An 18,351-nucleotide genomic window follows, 5' to 3' on the forward strand; every position below is an offset into this window, starting at 1 on the left:
CAGACCTTCACAGGAACTGAAAAAGATACTAGATTTAAATCTGAGGCCATTCTGAGCAGCAGCAAACACATCCATGAAATGCTATACTAGGGCTTTCTGTTTCAAGGAATGAACATCAGTAATCTCCCACAGCCACCACAGAAAACATTGAGGGCTAAAAGGGAAGGATCTGGGACAGTATCAGCCAGCAGATGCAGCCCATCACACAGATAGCTCATGTTACCTTCTTGATAAGTGATAGGAACTTTGACCTTAAAACTGCAATAAAATAAAAACGAGCAAAGTGCAGGGACACCGTGTCTTACAGAAAGACAATATTTTAATTTACAGCTATGTTAGTAATGGATGTGTGAGTAAAAACCCAGGATGCCTCATGCACCTCACCCTTATCAACACAAGAGCTTTACTGACATAGGGAGACCATAAAAAGGATATGGCTTCATTGTATGCACTCTTTTTTCTTTTCTTCCTTGTTTTAATAAACTAAGATTTGCTGGCAAAACCTCTGGACACAAAGGCAAAAGAAAACAAAAAACAAAACCAAAAGAAAACAAAAACATTGATCATCAATCCAGTAAAACTTCCACTGGCAAAAGCTGTCCAAGCACAACATTATCTGGAGTAAGACAGGCTTGTTATTCTGGAAAAGACATTCTAAGCACAGGCATGGCCTCCACCTCAGTTTGTTTATGCCCAAACCATAACATCTCAACAGAAAGTTGTATAATGGCATTGCCATGACACTTCCACCTAGACGGCTAATCTTCTGTGTTGAACACTACATAGAAGGTGACCTTTCCACACAAAAGGCTGCCTGTTGCCTAATTAGTGCAAGGGAGAAGGTAGCTGAGTAATAAAGTAGCTGAAATGCTGTCTCCATCAGGCAGGAAAGAACTGACAGGAGAAATCCAGTTCCTGAGCTGCAGTGTCCCTCTTCCTTTAGGCAACACTATGCACCTAGTCAATGACTACATCTCTCAAGCAAGGAAAGCACCAGAGATATCTGATGCTTCCTACGGAGCAAACTTTCACTGTACTCAGCTTGAAAAGGTGAACGTTTTGCTTCTTGCTTCCAAGCTCTATTTATGCAACCTGCCTTCAAGCTGGCATGCAATGCTGAAGTATCAGAAGCCACCAAACAGAATTACTTCCCAAGAGTTTTGATGTTTTTCCTTCAAGCATGCTTTCAACTTCTGATCGAGAAAAGAAAGACCATTCAACATTTTTCAGGGCATACACAGGGAAGATTTACACTTCAGAAATCTAAACACAAAGGCCAAACACAGTGAAAAATTAGAAACAATAACTGTTTATGCCTCTGCTCTGTAGTACAACCAGAGAACATCAGGACTTGGATGCCCCGGAGCACAACTCGTGGTCTCATGGAGGCAACACTTTGTACAGAGGCATTCAAAAGGAGCTCTCAAAGCCCCATGTATCTGCAACAGGAGCATTTTCCTGGCAGGAGCACTTCAAAGGACACAAGACTGTTCACAACAGTCATCTTCACAAGCAGAGAGCACATCTGGAGGGGGTTCCAGTGGTGTCACTTGGGCTGAGTGCTGGGACTTGGGTTGTATCTGACATCTTGGGTTGTACTGTGGTCTATTTCAACCCTATAGGAGGTTGCAGCCCTTAGATCACACAAGCTCAACAAAACCATCCTACCATCCAGTTTCATTCCTGAATGTGCCACTAAGCCTGGTGGGAAAACGTTTAACAAATCCCTGCACACATACCCTTCCTGAGCATGCCTCAGTTTCCCTAGCTAGAGAGTGAAAAAGAAAGAACTTTTAAGCCTTCTGATTAAATTAAGTATTACTACCAAAGAAGTAGATTTGGACCCAAATTCTCAAAAATTTCCAGAAACACTGCTCTTGACTTCCTGCTCGTGAAAGCTTTCAACTGCAACAGACAGCAAGAAAGCACAGATTTGACATTAACCAATATGCAACACTCATGGATTGATGTTCAGTAGCGTTTTTAGGCTCCAAAAATGCTGGAAAATACACCAGGCATAAACCATTCTGGCAAGGTAAGAGCAGCTAAAGTACAATCTGATGACAAGAGATCCCCTCACAGCTGGAAATGGAACATGAAATAAATCTCCTGGTCACATCCCAATGAATGCAGAAACAAGCAAAAGGTCTGAAGAGCACAAAGAAAACTAAAACAAAGGGGGAAAAGCCTATAGACAGACTGGCAGTGGGAGAAAACCCAAGCCACTCTGGACATACAAGAATTATGGTCTGTTTCCCTTGGTGCCCAACCACACTGAGGGGAACAAGACGCATTTCTAGTTGCACAAAGAGTTCTCACAGTAATGTTTTACCACACTGGCTATAGCATTCTTGAGATGGATGAGGCTGTAAGTCACTGACATTATACTGATATATGGGCTTTGTGCATTACTAATCGTTCAGACACAATAATCCCATGTATATTTTTGTTTTGCAAACTATCCTGGCATCCATCCTCTGAAAAAATTCTCCTTTCTCTACTCTGGAAGATTTTAAGTGTTCAGGAAACTGGCACAGACTGGGGAAAAACTCAGCAGAAACACTGGTGTGTTCTGTGGGGGAAAAAAAAAAAAGGAAAAAAAAAAGAAAAAAGCCCCACAAGCTGGCTCAAGATAGTCAAATATGAAGACAATTTTAATTAAATCATGTCTGTTTTACATCACCCATTTCAGCTCATTTAGTATCTCAAGAGTTTCATCTCAAAATAGTTAACAGCTCCAGAAGCCCCAACTTTTTCCCGTTTTTTTTTTCTTTAATGCAATTACACTTTTGCTGTCATATCAGAAGTATTAATAGCCTTTTCCATGCAAGTTAGAAAAGCTCTATAGCAGAACAAGATTTCAATCATATTGAAGATCTGCATGTTAATGGTTACATACAGCTTATCCATCAATGTAATTTCTACTGAAACTATTGAAAATAGATGCCCTCCCCTTGAAGACTTCAAGCATGTATCTCTATAGGAAAAAAACTTCCATTCACCTGACTGCAGAAAAGACTCTGTGAAGGATAAATAAGTGGGAAAACAGAAAAGCAAAACTGTTATTCTACTGTACATTGCTCTGTAGGAAGACACAAAGGGACGAATACTGCTTTTTGTTACAGTACCTTTGATCCAGAATTGATATAACCAAGTGAATGGAACTGATCCAGATTTACAAGAGAGAAACAGTTCAGAGCTTCACCCAAGCTTGCAATCCTATATCTCTACCTCCACAGGGGATGTGCGCCCTTTATGAAATTCAAAAAGCCTCTGCTCCAGCACAGTAGGCCTGACCCAGTACTCACTAAAATCAACTGAAAAGCAACCACTGACTTCTCCAGTCCATCATTCAATCCATCCACCAGCAAATTCAAACCATCCAGTGTACTCCTTTCGGAAAAAAAAATAATAAAATCTTATGGCTTACCCAAAACAAAACCCCAAACCCAACAGCCTAGCAGGGAGCTATGTTCATCCTATCTGAGCTTCCCTAACCTTGCCACAAAGGACGACCAAGTCTGATTCAGGAAGGAATGTAGAGAGGCAGAGATCATCTGGTATGATCCACGGGATTGCCAGTGTCATGGTGGCAGGAACTTTGCACAGTGTCCAGCTGACTGATCCTGTAACAATTACTAAAACCAGTGAGTGGGACACAGCAACACCTGGGAGGTTACGTGCCTGTGTCTATAGTCTCCCTTGCAATACACCGTTATCTGGTGTGCCTGTCCCACTTGATTAACAGTAACGTCAACTTCATAATTACATGCACACATACACATGCTTAATTCTAAAGATAAAGTGCTTATTGCCATCTGGAAACTCAAATGTATTTTAGAAGTTAATCAAGACCAAAATACATAATCAAGACAGGCTTTATCAGTTTTATATTTATGACCCCAACTGACACATGTTATTAATCACCAAGTGTTTAAAAGCATTAATGCCCTCCTCCTCTGTTACTATAAATTCCATGTTCCCACTTCCAATACAGGCTGTAAAAACACAGATCACTAGAGGGACATATTCGGCTCCTGGTACCCACCAGCGTGGGTGCAGAATGTGCTATTCCATGTCAGGTCACTTCAGATAATACAGACATTTTTGTTCTGCCTGCATAGCAATCAGCTTTAAAGCACTATAATGCAAATAGTCTTTAAAAGGATTTTAACTACCTAAAGCTCTTTGTTTTAAGACAAGGTATTACAGTAAAGATCATCCATAAGATCCAATTATAGTCACCTTATTAACTATATGTCTACCTTGCCTAATTCAAAAACCCCTACAAGCTATCCATTTTAAACCTTTTGATTCCCTTATACAATCATTTATCAGCCAAAAAAGCATGAAAATGAGTAGCTACAATGTCATTTATTAAATGAATTCAGAAGGCATTACTCTGAGGGTCTTGAAACCTACCTTTTCACCATCTACAAAATGTATCTTGAATTGTCAATGTCTTAAATATGAATAGAAACCGTTCACTTTTAAAATAAAGGAAAAAAATCCCATAGTCCTCTGCTTTTTACAGAGCACAATGTGTTTGAAAAGTGGATTGAAACCCAACAAAGGCTTTATTCCTTGTGGATTTTTATATGTGGACTCTGCAAGTAAAAACTATTGTCTCCCAATAGTTTTATGTTTCAGACAAGAAACATAAAAAGACATAATCTTTTGATATTAAGATATTTTAATATGGCATATTTTAGCCTGAGACAATGCTCAAAGCAGCAGCAGCAGTTCCTCTGCAGATTAAGCACAGCTGAGAAGGATGATATCCTCCTCCTTCACCTACTAGAGAAGAAAGAGAAGGGGGGCCTGATCCTGTAAAACCACACATCGATCACTTCACTCACATCCTTGAAATCAAGGCTACTTCTCACCGCAAAACGAAGAGCAGACAACATTTACAGGATGTGAGCATTTCGCACCTGTTTTCGCCCAGTGCAGTCCACCTACCTTCGTGACATTTGTTGGATAGAGTTACCATCTCCCAAACCCCCGGAATCACAGTGCTGTGAGAAATTCTGTTCAATTGCATTGTTTGTATTTTCCATTTCCCCCAGCACCTTCTTTTACGTTTTTTCATAGGAGTGTGAAGCCATTGCAGCAGTGATTGATAGCAATGGAGCAAAGTCATCCTTCAGTGTCTACAGCCTGGCACAAACAAGATGAAGGCTACCTTGAAGAGGCACTCTTACTGTTTAAACTGATATACTGATAAACTACAAAAACTCCTGCTCTTTCACAGCCTAGAAAGAATTCATAAAATCATTACATCTCTCAAGCTGAATGTTTCCAAACACGTATAAGTTGAGAAGGAATAAAAGAAACAAGAAACCACACTTACTACTCATTTCAATTAGTAAAATAACAGAGGCGCCTATGTGGAGCACTTGGCACTTCTGGGATTTCTTTTAATAACAAAGAACTTGATACTCCTTACAGCATCCTTGTTAGGAGAAAGGGTTTGCACTTCAGAAATCAATGTATTTGGATTACCTGGGCCACCAACTACAGATTTTGTAGGGGGTGTGAAGCTGGGTGAGTGCACAGGCACACTCATGCACATTTGTGTGCATAGCCATCTTTTTTTTCAGTCAGCATTTTATAAGTGCTCATACTCATCTTTTTTAATCCAGAGATTCAAATTTGTCAGAGAAAAACCCTGAAATACTAAGTTTCCAAATCTAGCCTCAGTGTCAGTCAGTATGTTCTAATGAACACTTTACTTCAAATGTTCCAGTAGCAGCCATCTAATTTTATTTCTTTTAAATAAAATCCCCTTCTGATGCTTACAAACTAAATGTTAATGCCTCATTCAGGACCTCATCTCTAGTGTGTAAAATTAATATGCCCAAAAGCAAATCTATCATTTACTTTCATTGCCAACATTAGGCACAGTGTAAAAAGCAAACAAAAAAGGCATTATTATTTTGAAATTAAAAAAAACCCTAGATATTTAAATGTTAAATGCATAAGGCAGTGAAATTTCTTCAATACTAGGAAGTCTCCCTGACTGATGTGGACACAAAGTCTCCTTACCACAAATTAAAAAATGCTTGTGCTGCACCTACTTATAGCATGTGGTTTATTCAAAGTCCTGTTATCTTATCAAAGAAATGAGAGTCCTGTCACCCACTCTGGCTCTCTGAGACTTGCTGCCACAGAGCTTTCCAATCATCTAAGTTCACAGAGTGGAACAGGTAAAACAAGCCAGCTCCCACAGACACACCCGCAATCCTCCTGCTCTGTATGAGGGGTTCCCCACCAGCCTGCAGGGACCAAGCTGGACATCACAGAACGGGCAGAGCAGAGGATGTAGACTGCCACAGGATAGTCAGCACCCTCTGTGCACTTATTCCTTACAGATAAGTGCTCATTATCTGTGCATAGGTTGCCTTTCATTAGGTACTTCCAGTGGTGTGACAACCTGAGAGGACACTGGGGAGGGAGCTGAAATCTAACACAGGCCATTCAATTTCAGGTTGACAGAAGGGAACGGATCCACTCCAGGCAACTTCATCAACAGCTAACTCCTTATTAAGGAGCACATAGAGAGGGCAAGAACACAAACCATGTTCGTCGACCAGCGTTAAATGAAAAATGGGGGATAACATTAGGCAAGAGAAGCAACCCAGAGTCTTAGTGCATATGCAGCAAAATTTTGATTTATCCAGGAAACCTTAGTTTCAGGTGCCAAACAATTACATGAAAGTGGGAAGATGCTGCATGCTCCACTGATTACATTCACAAAATTGAAATCTAAGAAAATCCCTATGTCTGGAGGCATGAACCAGATATAATTAGGAACTGAATTCTTTCACTGGTCCACAGTAGTCTCTGGTGATTTCATCTTCTAGTGAAGAGCATGAGGCTTGTGCCAGAAACACCACTTTTTCACATGCAAGCATTCTATCTGAATACTGAAACACAAATAATGAGGAATTAATCGAACTCAACAGTTTGAATTGCAACTGTAAGGACAAATACCTCATCCACAAACATATCATAGGAATGGACTTCACAGGGAACAGGAACATCCAAGAACACAAGAATGTGCTTTGAAATGTTATCTTTGTAATACATGTTATCTTGTATCTTATATAATGTTATCTTTGGCTACTGAATCTAAATGACCCACCACAGACATCTCTTCATCTTTATCCTGGACATGCCAGGTCTACACAAGCAGATCATTCCTGAACTTAATTTTATTCTGTTATTGTGAAGGGGAAAACTCCTGCTCTTTTCATTTTTGATTTGAACTGGGCCCTGCACCCATGCATCTATGCTTGATTTTATGTATGTTGACACTCGGACAAGTGACACACAAATCTCAAACGTTTGCTTTGAACAACACAATTAGAAAGAAATATCATCAGATTCAAACTGTTGTGTCCCCCAACCCAGTCCTTAACTCCCTCAGGATCTACTTAGAGTTGATACATAATACATATGCATCAGCCTAAAAGGCTTGAGAGGAAAAAAACTGTGCTGGAATGACATTCACACAAGGACGACTGCAACAGCTTTGTCAGGGAGGATTTGATATAGTACATCTGGCAACAGAGTCAAACAAAATACAGTAGTGCTGGCTTTGGAAAAAGTAACATGAATCTAATTTCTTCCAATTCTCTGAACCACTTTTAGAGTTAGTTACATAGTACAGTACAAGATAAACTACCTGTCACTTCTGAAAAGTAATGGAAACAATTTAAGAATTCAGAAATATGCTCATATTTCTGAATACGAGATAAAACTGAGATACCAGTTGCACTCAATCAACTGTATAAATTTGTTCATAAAAAGCACTGGGAATTTCTGCTTAGTATGTTTTTTTGCTAGGGAAAAAACAAAGTTTCCATTCACATTGACTTTATCTCTGAAAAAGTTTCTTTAGCTAAGTCATGATACCTTTACATCTGTGAATAGAATGTCAGTACTCTGAAAGTCAGCACACAGTTTCTCAATATTGATACACATTAATATAAAAATGAAAAGCTTATAAGAACCTACATGGTAAAAAAACGTAACTGTGAAGTAATAAATATTCTGAGATGTTAAAATGTAATAAGACATTACTGCTGACAGGAATTACCCAGCTAATTTTTACTCATACACATTGAGAGACAGATTTTTATTTCTTAAGGTCAGCAAGCAGTTGTTGCAAAAAGCTACGCTCATACGTGCTGTGACAGAAAAAATTGCTCTTGTAATATTCACTAACCAGGAAGATTTTCACAAGATACAAAGAGCAGTTTAACTCTCAACTTAAAGGAGTTCCGGACAACCAGTACCTTTAAGAAAAGGGACCAGAGAAAGTTTGCTCACACTGATGACAGTTGCATGGAAATCTATGAAAAGCTTGTAGGGACACCCACACAGAGATACAGCACAGTCCCCTCCCAGGCACACAGCGGGGGTTTCTGCCTGCAACTGGGGGATGGATTTCATTGCATGCAATTAAATGAGGGCCAGTTTCTTGTGGCTGTCAAATGAACTCCATTTCTCTGTATCCCAAACAGAATAATTTAAAACCAGTATACAGGGTCCATCAAAGGAATGCCACACACCCACTGCTTTGCAGATCTCATTCTCCTTTGTAAGCAGAGGAGAAAGCGAAGATCAATTGCAAGATGGGAGACTGCTGCATTGATTTTCAAACAGAATCTTCCATCAAAACCAATGGTGAGCTTGTCTTCAGATACAAGTTAAAAAATCCCACACGGTCTGAGTTGTTCTGACATTTGAGCAAAGGTAGATGTCACCTATCAGTCACACAAGGCTGCATGTGTAACTGAGATGGTCGTGGACAGGAGGAAAGTTTGAGGATCTAACCTTTGCTAGCATCTGTAGGAGAACAGTGGAAGTCTAAAACAGGACATGAAAAATAGAGCAAAAAATTTCTGGATGGGGGAGGGAATCAGGTTAAGAATAAGTTAGTTTCATAAAACTGTCTCAGGTAAGATAAAGATAGCACTAATTGTTCTACCTATACGAGGAATTTCACATCTTGAGGGATCCTAACACAGCACCAGTCTGACTCCCAGCCTAGCAGAGCAACTCCTGCCTACACTGACTGACTCACAGTCCCCCCGCTCACTGCAGCTGGGATGCCTACAGAAGAAAGCAAACACATCTGTGAAAGTGTAGGCAGGCTAAAGACTAGTGAGCAAACTGATTTCACACAAAAAGCAGCAGATTGGCTGTCATATAAAACCCCAAGACTGACTTATTTCACACAGACACAAGATCCAGGAGCATGGAGCAATAATCAACTTGCATTCATTTAGATAGATAGAGCATAGCAGGAAAAGTATTCTGAGCAAGAGAGTTGAGGAAAATCAGCTATACATTGCTATATGTCCAACTCTAGCAAACACTGCAGAATGTTTATCCAGAAAAGGCTAGACAGGGGAGATAGGAAAACATACTGAAGTCCCTCCTACCATTTCCTCCCTCAGGAACAAACAGACCCTGAGACAAGTCACAACAGCCAGGATCATCTCCAAAGTCTTCTTTACAGTGCTCCTGAGCACTGGAGAGCAGCACCATTCACCTTCCTCCACCAACAACTGGATGGCAAACCTAATTGGGGAGGGTGGGTTCCCTAGCTCATAAGCAATCTCTGCTAAAATTCATATAATGCAAAGGTGTATTAACCAAACAGCACATTTACCACTGACTTCCCAAAGAATGGGTACAGAGCCATAAAAAAAAAAAGTAAAAAACACCTTATCTCCTTCCAATATGAATATATTAGAAGAGGCACAAGGGACACACATCATAATCTTTTGGGAAGATAAAGCATAGCTCATCTTCCAAGCTTCAGGCTTTGTGTGTGTTGTTAGGGTTTTTTGTTTATTTTGAAGACAGGTTTCTGTTAACTATGTCATTTTTTTATTTATTTATCCCAAAGACAATAAAAAACTGTCAGCAGAAATTTGTCTCTCATGTTTCTAGCAAGAGTTCCACACTCAGACCTCCTAAAACAGAAAATTTCTATCTTACAGATGAAAAGTTGCCTTACCCCCGAGGGGACTGGACTCATCATTTGGTGGCCTTCTAGCATCTTTCACCTTGGCTGTCTCACATCTAAAATCGTTCAGAAAACTTTGTAAACAGAGTCTCCTGAAATTTGCCAAGAGAACCCGAAGGGTGAAGAAACTGACAATAAGGAGCTGACACTTCTTGCAGAGAACTTAATTGAAAACCTTATTTTCCATCCAAAAGGTTAGGCAGGGAGTTTTTCATCTAATTCTGATTACAAGGTGCCTATGTTAGTGTGGTTAAACTACCAACAACAGTGACACTGGCGAGTCAGAGTATGAGAGACAGCTCCCTCCTGCAGCTGTCCAAAGACATGCTTCAGTGGAGACCAGCCAGAATTTAGAACACCCTCCACAAAAAAAAAAAAAAAAAAGGACATTAGCCAAGATTTTGAAAGCTCTTAATACCTCCAGTCCCATCCCACCTGACATGCACTCTGCCCAGGGTCTCGCTCCAGTGAATTTAGACATACATCAAGAAGGATTATGAGCATATCTTAAAATAAAGATCTAATTCCTAAAAATTCTCTGCTACCTGATGTATATCACCTCGACAGGTCTACCACCTCCCTCTCTCCTGGCCCTCCAAGAACTCTACATTCATCGATCACTTGCGCTACCAAGACGGTAACACACACAACTGCACAACAGATAGCTGGGAAAGCAGCTGTCCGAGCCTTACAAACCATGTGTAACCCAAATGGGCACACTCTATACGGGACTAGAGTAGGGCTTAACAGCTGTCCAGCAGTTTCCACGATAGAAACAGCCCACATGAAAAAGCACAATCACTTATGATCAAAAAGGTACAATAAGGGTTGTGATCTGTTTATTTCCAGATCTACACCACTCGCAGTAACAACTTAAATACGTGTCAAACAGAAAATGGGTGCATGTTATCCTCCTGGTGATTTTACAGCATCACATTCCCTCCTCGGAGTTCATGCTAAATCCTTTGAATTGTACTAAAATCTCAACCTATTTATAGCTTCACAATACAATGAATACAAAGCCATAATCTCCAACAGTTAACTACAAAGCATACTGAGAATTCTTAAAAGACAATTTTTCTACATTCAAAAATTCACAGAAGAAGATTCAACCTAATCTCTCACCTACTGCATGCTGAGTTTGTGTTCCATCAGTATAATTCATCTGAAACAAGGAGAAGTAATAAGTTATGGTCAAATTTTATGAACACATGTGCAAACCATAATATCTGAGGAATGCCACCAATTAAAATATCACAATTCTATTAAATTGGTGAAGCTGTATTACAATCAACAATTCTGCAGAGTGCCTTAAAGACCTGAAATAAAGCCTTCTCCAGGTCTGCTAAGGACTGAGCACTCCTTGTGAAGCCAGTAAGCATGGGGCAGACACAGCAGGAAAAAAAAGATATGCTAATTTTTCCAAGAAGTTGGCAGGTATTAACACAGATGGGCACCATACGAGAACACATTCATCAAGCAAATGATACCAACTCTAGAGGAGCAGACAGCTGGTAGAAAAACACCAAACGGGACCTGGCTTCACCACAAAACAGCAGAGCTACTGATTCCTAATTCTATCAGTGCACTAAGGCTTTACCATTTGACAAAAAAGTCTCCAAAGACTTTAAGGAAAAATAATTTTTCACAGAATAATTTACATTGGAAAGGATCTCTAAGATTGAATCCAACCATTAACCCAACACTGCCAAGTCCACCACTAAATTACATCCCTAAGTGCCACATCTACGGTAGCCACAAGGAGTGAAGGAAAGACTCAAAGTGAATAGGTCCTTTTTCTTTTTACCAAATTGCAATTCTTTTATCATCTACAGCTATACGCCCGTAGCCAGGACACCTGAGAGCTGGCAGTAAAGATTAACGGGTACAGATAAGAAGAGTCGCCTGCCGAGGAGCGTGGCCACTCTGTCAGCTACAGCTGTTGGCCCGCTAAGGGCTATCACTCCCTCTTACAAGCCTCGTTCTTCTGTTCAGCTTGTCAGACCCCTCCAAAAAAGACACTGCAATTTTCATCTCGTTTCTCCGGTAGGAAGAGGAAAAAGTGAGACAGACAGACAGACAGATCAAAATTAATTCTTTTTGCCATGCTGGACAGATTTCACAGCCAAGCCGCACAAGGCAGCCTCTCTGCAATCCACGACGGGTCTGTGCGCCCAGCAGACACCGCATGAAGTTTCCACAGCCCAATTCCACCTTTATGTGAATCAGCAGCTGACCTATGCACGACTTCCATGAGAGCACGCACCCGCTACCCCTAGTACAGCTCCATCGCTAGTGTCCACCGAGCTTGTGAACTGGAAAACTAAAGCCGCATTAGGTACCCAGGAGTGTGGATCCGAGGTGATCCACGCACCCCTGCACGGCGCTCCGCAACCACGGTCCCTGCGGACACCCGTGAGCAGCCAGCGGCTCCACCGGAGCTCCTCAGCCGCCCGAACACCCGAGACAAGGCAGGACCGGGCAGCAGCGCCCCCGGGCAGGGACGGCTCGGGCCGGGCAGGGCAGCCGCCCCCTCCGCTCCGGCCAACTCGGGCAGCCGGCGCGGAGCCGCTCGCCGGCGATGGCGGGTGTCCCCGCACGGACGCGGTGTCCCTGACACCTCCCAAAACGAAAAGCAGGGGAGACGAAGGCCCGTGGCTGCACATGGGCGAAGGGCCGGGGGTCCCGCTCCCAGCTGGAAGGGACCCCCAGGGGGCCGGGTAGCTCCCGGAGCCGCTCTCCGCCGCCGCAGCCTCGCCAGCCGCTGCCGGCCCCCGTTCCCCTTCACCAAACGCACGATACAAAGCGGAAAAAATAACAAAATTCTTAAATAAGCCAACTTTCCTCCCTCCCGCGGGAAGTTTTTCTGCGGGTGGGGGCGAGGCGACCTTCCCGCGGCTGCCGCGGGCGGCGGCCGGGACGGGGCTGCCGGGGGCTGCGCCCGCCGCCGCCGAGCCCCGCTCCTCCCGCAGCGGCGCCGGGGGACGAGAGCCGGGGCCGGCGGCAGCCACCGAGGGCTCCCGGGGCGCCCGCCACCTGTGCCGGCGGAGAGCGGGGCGGGCAGTGAGCGGGCGCTGCCCTCCGCGGGGCCGGCGATGCCGGTGCGGTTTTGCGGTGCCGGTGCCCTACCTGGGTGCAACATACTTTGGAAATAGAAGATGACGAGGATGAAGGAGCCCACGGAAGTGACCAGGACCATCCTGCACACCCGGTTCATCCTCATTATTTCCAGCACCGCCGGCTTCATGGCGTTGCCCGGCGGCGCAGAGAGGGGCGGCGGAGCGCGCACGGCTGGCGCTGGGAGCCGCTCCGCGCCCGCCCCGCTCCGCGGAGCCGCCGCCGGAGGATGCCCGGGCGCCCGCGCCCCGCACGGGGGGCGTTAATGCCTGCGCTGGGCGGGACCACGCCGCGCGCAAGGCGGAGGGGCGCTCTGCGCCGCGCGGGGGGAGGCGGGCCAGGCGGGGAGCCGGGGCGGAGCGCGCCCCCCCCCCGTGGCAGGGGGAGAGATGGTCCCGCCCGGCGGCGGTGGCGGCGGGCGGGGACGCGGCTGCAGGGGCGCGCCCCGGCACCTCCCGGTCTGTCCCGGCCCCGAGCGGACGGGGCTGCCGGCACTGCCGGTGAACTTGACCACTTCGGGGTCACGCTCGCCCTCTTCAGGGGCTCGGAGTCTGGGCAGGAGCAACCGCCCCCCGCCTAGCTCTGCCCCGCGCCCGGTTTGTGCGGAGAAATCCTCATCTCCCACTCTGGTGGTGCCTGTCACTCTGCTAACCCTAAATGCCACCTTCCAAGTGTTCCCTCGCCCCAGAGGTTATGTCACAGACAGTCGCTGCCGTCCTGTCTCCCCGCTGTCGCGCTGTCCCGGCCGGGAGCTGTTCTTATTTATAGCCGGTGTAAACACCAACTTCCCGGCGCTCTGAATCATCCCCGGCGAAAACACTGCCACCTGGCCTGCCAGAAATGAAAGCTCTTTTTGTTTTTAAGTGAGAGATTTTTAAGTTTTCTGAATTAACTGACATTGCTCATTTGTCTGTGGGAAACAAAAGGTCCTTGCCCCGCGGCTTGTCCACCGAAGGTGGATCTACCTCTCGGTAGCCGAGAGCAGCACCAGGCAATGAGATACGAGACCGTACGTGGGAGGAATGCAGAAGAGCTCAGAGCAACAGAACAAAAGGCATCTGCCGTGTCCAAGCTTTCGTCGGGGTTTGGGACGTCTGGGGCTGCTGCTGAGCCGGGGGGTGTGAGCGACTGCGGGTCAGCTGAGTCCCGAACGAGGTTTCCAACGTGAACCACGCGGCAGAGCTCCCAAACTGGAACTATCCTCTTGCTTTGAACTAGACAGGTGTTGAAAAGTACAGTGCTGAATAAAAATGTCTTCTTAACAACATACCATTTATCCTTGGACGGTGTTAACTGTTCTGTTTGTTTCCCTGATGCACCCAAATACCGGATTGCTATTGGTTTTCTTTTTTTGCTAAAGTGAAAATCATTTTACGATGCTGATACCATCTTCATGTGTAAAAGGATTTTTTCCCTTCAGGCTTCTGTCTGTTCTTCCAATGAGTTGCGGGGGAGGGATCTGTAAAATTAAAATAGCCCTAAACAGACTGAGTCCAAAGCTGGGAAGCAAGTGGGGTAAAACATTTTAAGCTAAAAAAAACCCCTCCACTTCCATTGCACCTGCCCTCCACCTCCCCCCCCCCAAAAAAAAAAAAACAAACTCCCCCAAAAAAACCCAAAAAAACCAACCAAACAAAACCCCCACCAACCAAAAAACCCCAGCCAACTAACCCAAAATGTATGAATATATGAACATTCCTTTCTGGGTAATTGTGACAGAAACATGTAAAGTCATCAGAGTTTTCCTTTCAGACTTTTCAGAAGCCAATTAAAAAGCTTTTACCTTAAGGATAAACCAATAATTAGTTAGACATTTGAAACAGAGTAGATAATTTCGGCTTGGCCTAGAGTTCCTCTTATTAGACATAATTTCCATTGTTCATTAAGGAATGTTTTACACAGTATTTTGCTTACTTTCTGTAGATTTTTTCCATTTTTTCCTTTAGCAGTTTTAATATACAGTGACCATTTTCTAGTCTTCCTAATGTAAAGGAAAATTTAAATTTATTTTTCTCTTTTAAATCCAAACTGCAAATGTAACAAAAAGGCATTATATGAAAAACACTAGACAAAGAGAAGTATTAATATGTAATGCATTGAAGTGGCAGATCATTAAGGCAGTCAGCAAAAGTCAACCAGAAGCAGAGCCTGGCATTTCAGCATCCCCTGTCAATACGTACGCTGCAGCACAACTGCAACTGCAGTATTTTAACAGGAAGAACTGGACTGTATCCAGGAATCTGGGTAAGACATCGAGGGATGAGGGCAAAAGCCTAGAACTCAATACTCAGTCAAGTGACACAAGAAGAAAAATGCTTTACACTGCTAGAGAAGGTGGACAGTTGTTCAGTGTGGCTTAACAATAGTTACTTTTTTATTTTCTGAGCATCATCCTGTGATGGAATGATGGAGAGCTTTAAAACAGCAGGAAGAAAATCCCCAGCTGTATTGCCATTTACTATTAAAAGAACATTATAAGGCAATAGCATCATTATGGACATTGTGATTACAAACTTAACTTCCATCCAAATGCTTACAGCATTTCTGCAAATTTCCAACTATGACAACCTTTCTGGTGAGTCAAGACAATGAAATGCAGCAGCCTATTTTTTAGAGATTGAGACAGCTGTGCTTTGGTTTTCCTACAGAAAAGAGCATAATTGAGGTAGATAAGGAAACACAGTTGTCTTTCCAGGTAGGCACCAAGTTATAGAATAGGTACACGAACAGCTCAGGCACTTCTTCTAAAGCACACCTCTGAGTGGAAACTTCAGCAGCTCCAGAGCAGCAGGGAGTCTGGATGGTACTGTGGGTGTGATCACATACCATTCCCATGAAAATAACCAGTGTTCAATATCTCTGAGCATCCAAGAGATGTCTGGAAAAAAAAAAACTTAAGAGATGAAGAACCAGATGCCAGTGACATCAAAAGAAGTCCAGACAGTGTTTTGTTGAGTATTTTTTATAATAAAAAAGCTTCATGAAAAAACTCACCAAACAAAACCGCCCACATCACTATTTATTGATAAAGCTCTAAAAATAGCAAAACTGCAGTTGAAAAACAGCACAGACAGAAATACAGCACGTAGTAAACTAAGGGTGCAATTCATCAAGAAGATGACAAGCAAGCTAATATTTAAGAGCACGTTTAAATGTGAAACAAAAACCATTAGAAAACAGAGGCATCTGTGAGGTGTCTGCGTAACTTTTCCTCTGTAAGGAAAGAATCTCAGAAAAAAAGTTGCTTTGTTTTTGTACTGATTAGCTTCATCCTCCTAAAACAGAATGTGAAATTTTTACAAAATGTCTAATATTTATTATTGAGGAAACACACACAAGCTTTAGGCATGTAAACTGCCTTCAGATCTGAAACACAGCAAATTTCAGACTCTGTCTAACTTGAGACTGTCATGACTTCAATCCCATCACAACTCTTAACCACCATAGGGTGAAGCAGTCTAGTCAGGTCAATGAGAAAATCTTCTGGACATGCCTTCTGGTTATATTCTGTAGGGATAGTTTTTAACTTTCCCTGCTAAAACCAGTCATATCATAGAGAGACCAGGTCTTGGCTTTGTCCCGCAAGGAAAAAGCACATTGCTTTAATGATTCCAGTCAGTCAGAAGACCTTCCATTTGACCAGCTGCCCTAAACTGTACTGGCTGAAGACAAACAAATGCCTGTATTAAAAGTCAGGCACATTCCCTACCTCATACTTTGTAGGGCCTTGTAGCACAACCTAGGGTTGCCTGTCAGTCAAAATGTGTTTAGCAATGTTATTGTATTAATGTACGATAGTCTTTTAAGATACTGATTCTGAGCTCATTAAAAAAAGTCATTGAGAACCTTCCTAACCCAGCTGACTTCAGCGAAATTAGGACAAAGCTCATTTCCCTACACAGATTTCTCAGTCAGCAATTCACTGTCTCCATGAATAAAAGGCCACCCACCTCCAGGAAAACACCACCGTAGAGAATTGAAAGACAATCCTTTCTGGAACTAAGCAGATGCCTGGCCCCCGCCCCCCACCCCAAGATGTTCCCAAAGCTGGAGAATCTGCTGTGTTTCTGAAATACCTTGACCTGTATCTTGCATTTTCTATGATGACGCCTTAGGTAATGCTTTAATGCCTTTATGCCCTCTTCAATCCAAAGGACTGAATTAAAGGGAAAGCCCATGTTCTTGCAGTATCTAACTTTTGGTTCTAGGTAGACCTCCAGTGTCCTTTTCCATGAATAGAAGGGTTATCTTTTTTTTATTTTTTTTTTTTAGATTTTAAAGTACACTTTACTAAATGCCACTCTGCTACCAGCTGGATTTCTCCTATTTCAGGGAGGATTTCATCTACTGTCGATCTAGAAGAAACAAGTTTATGGCTTCTGGGAGTTCATGTCCCCCAGGTGATGCAAACCAGACTGATGAGACAGAGGTTTTAAGAACGCAATGTGCATTATCTGAAAGGCATCGTTGTCTCCAACTCCCCTGTACTGCTGGACCACAGTTTAGTTTTGTACTTTATTTGTTCATTAAGGAATGACAGCTTCCTTGCTTCCTCACAAAACTCACTAGTAGTTTTGTCCTGTGTTGGGAACAGATTCTTCCTTCTCTGAGAAGAGTTTGAGAAGCTGCAGAGCAGGGCAGCATTTCCAAGGCTAAATACGGAGTCACTTCCATCTCCAAAATGCATGCGATGATTTTATTATTATTATATATTATTATTCTTTATTATTACCTTTATTGTTAACTATTTGTTATTAATATATGTTATTAAAGGTTTAATATTATTATCCTCAATAGAAAAACATCCTGGCAAGCTTATGAAGCATCTCTCAAGTGACACCCTTGCAAGAAACATGTTTTGCAGAATGGTACATACCTGGTCTGCAAGCACACTAAGATGTGTTGCTAATGTCAATCTGTCACATGCTTGTGCCTCTTAGAATCAAGAACAATGCTGTGGATTTAAATGACTTCACAATGCTGACAGTTTCTGTTGTGGAACTGGATTGATTTAAAGGTGGCAGAATACAGGATCATGGTTAAGTTAAACAAGATACATAAAAGGACAAGCATACATCTGGCTTAACTAAATTCATAAGGAGAAGCAATCAGGAGAAGCAATATATGATGTATTTCAAGATAAAAGCAGGACCACAGGCAAAATCTATGGTTGATACAAGACCCCTGTG

General features: G+C 43.0%; 1 protein-coding gene and 1 long non-coding RNA gene across 4 annotated transcripts in view; both read right to left on the minus strand.

Annotated features, from left to right (window-relative positions):
• CHST11 (carbohydrate sulfotransferase 11) overlaps nucleotides 1-13,333 on the minus strand; it is a 163,162-nt gene extending 149,829 nt beyond the window's left edge. The window contains exon 1 of one of the 2 annotated variants that reach the window (XM_017804912.1): nucleotides 13,190-13,333. In XM_017804912.1, the coding sequence (XP_017660401.1) occupies nucleotides 13,190-13,292 (103 nt within the window). In that variant the 5' untranslated portion in view covers nucleotides 13,293-13,333. Of the gene's footprint in view, nucleotides 1-13,174 lie in introns of both variants that reach the window. The other variant, XM_017804911.1, reaches the window with a different exon arrangement.
• Nucleotides 13,334-14,278: 945 nt separating this feature from the next.
• On the minus strand, nucleotides 14,279-18,092 carry LOC108492373. 2 transcript variants are annotated; one of them, XR_001873085.1, is made up of 4 exons: nucleotides 18,039-18,092; nucleotides 15,918-16,040; nucleotides 14,549-14,621; nucleotides 14,279-14,376 (listed from the first exon to the last, which is right to left on the minus strand). It is a non-coding gene; the product is annotated as an uncharacterized LOC108492373 (long non-coding RNA). The 2 variants fall into 2 exon arrangements; XR_001873084.1 differs by having other exon boundaries at nucleotides 14,314-14,621.
• Between the last annotated feature and the right edge of the window lie 259 nt (nucleotides 18,093-18,351).

Source organism: Lepidothrix coronata, unplaced genomic scaffold, assembly GCF_001604755.1.
Source record: "Lepidothrix coronata isolate B3197 unplaced genomic scaffold, Lepidothrix_coronata-1.0 Scaffold10, whole genome shotgun sequence".
NCBI lineage: Eukaryota > Metazoa > Chordata > Aves > Passeriformes > Pipridae > Lepidothrix > Lepidothrix coronata.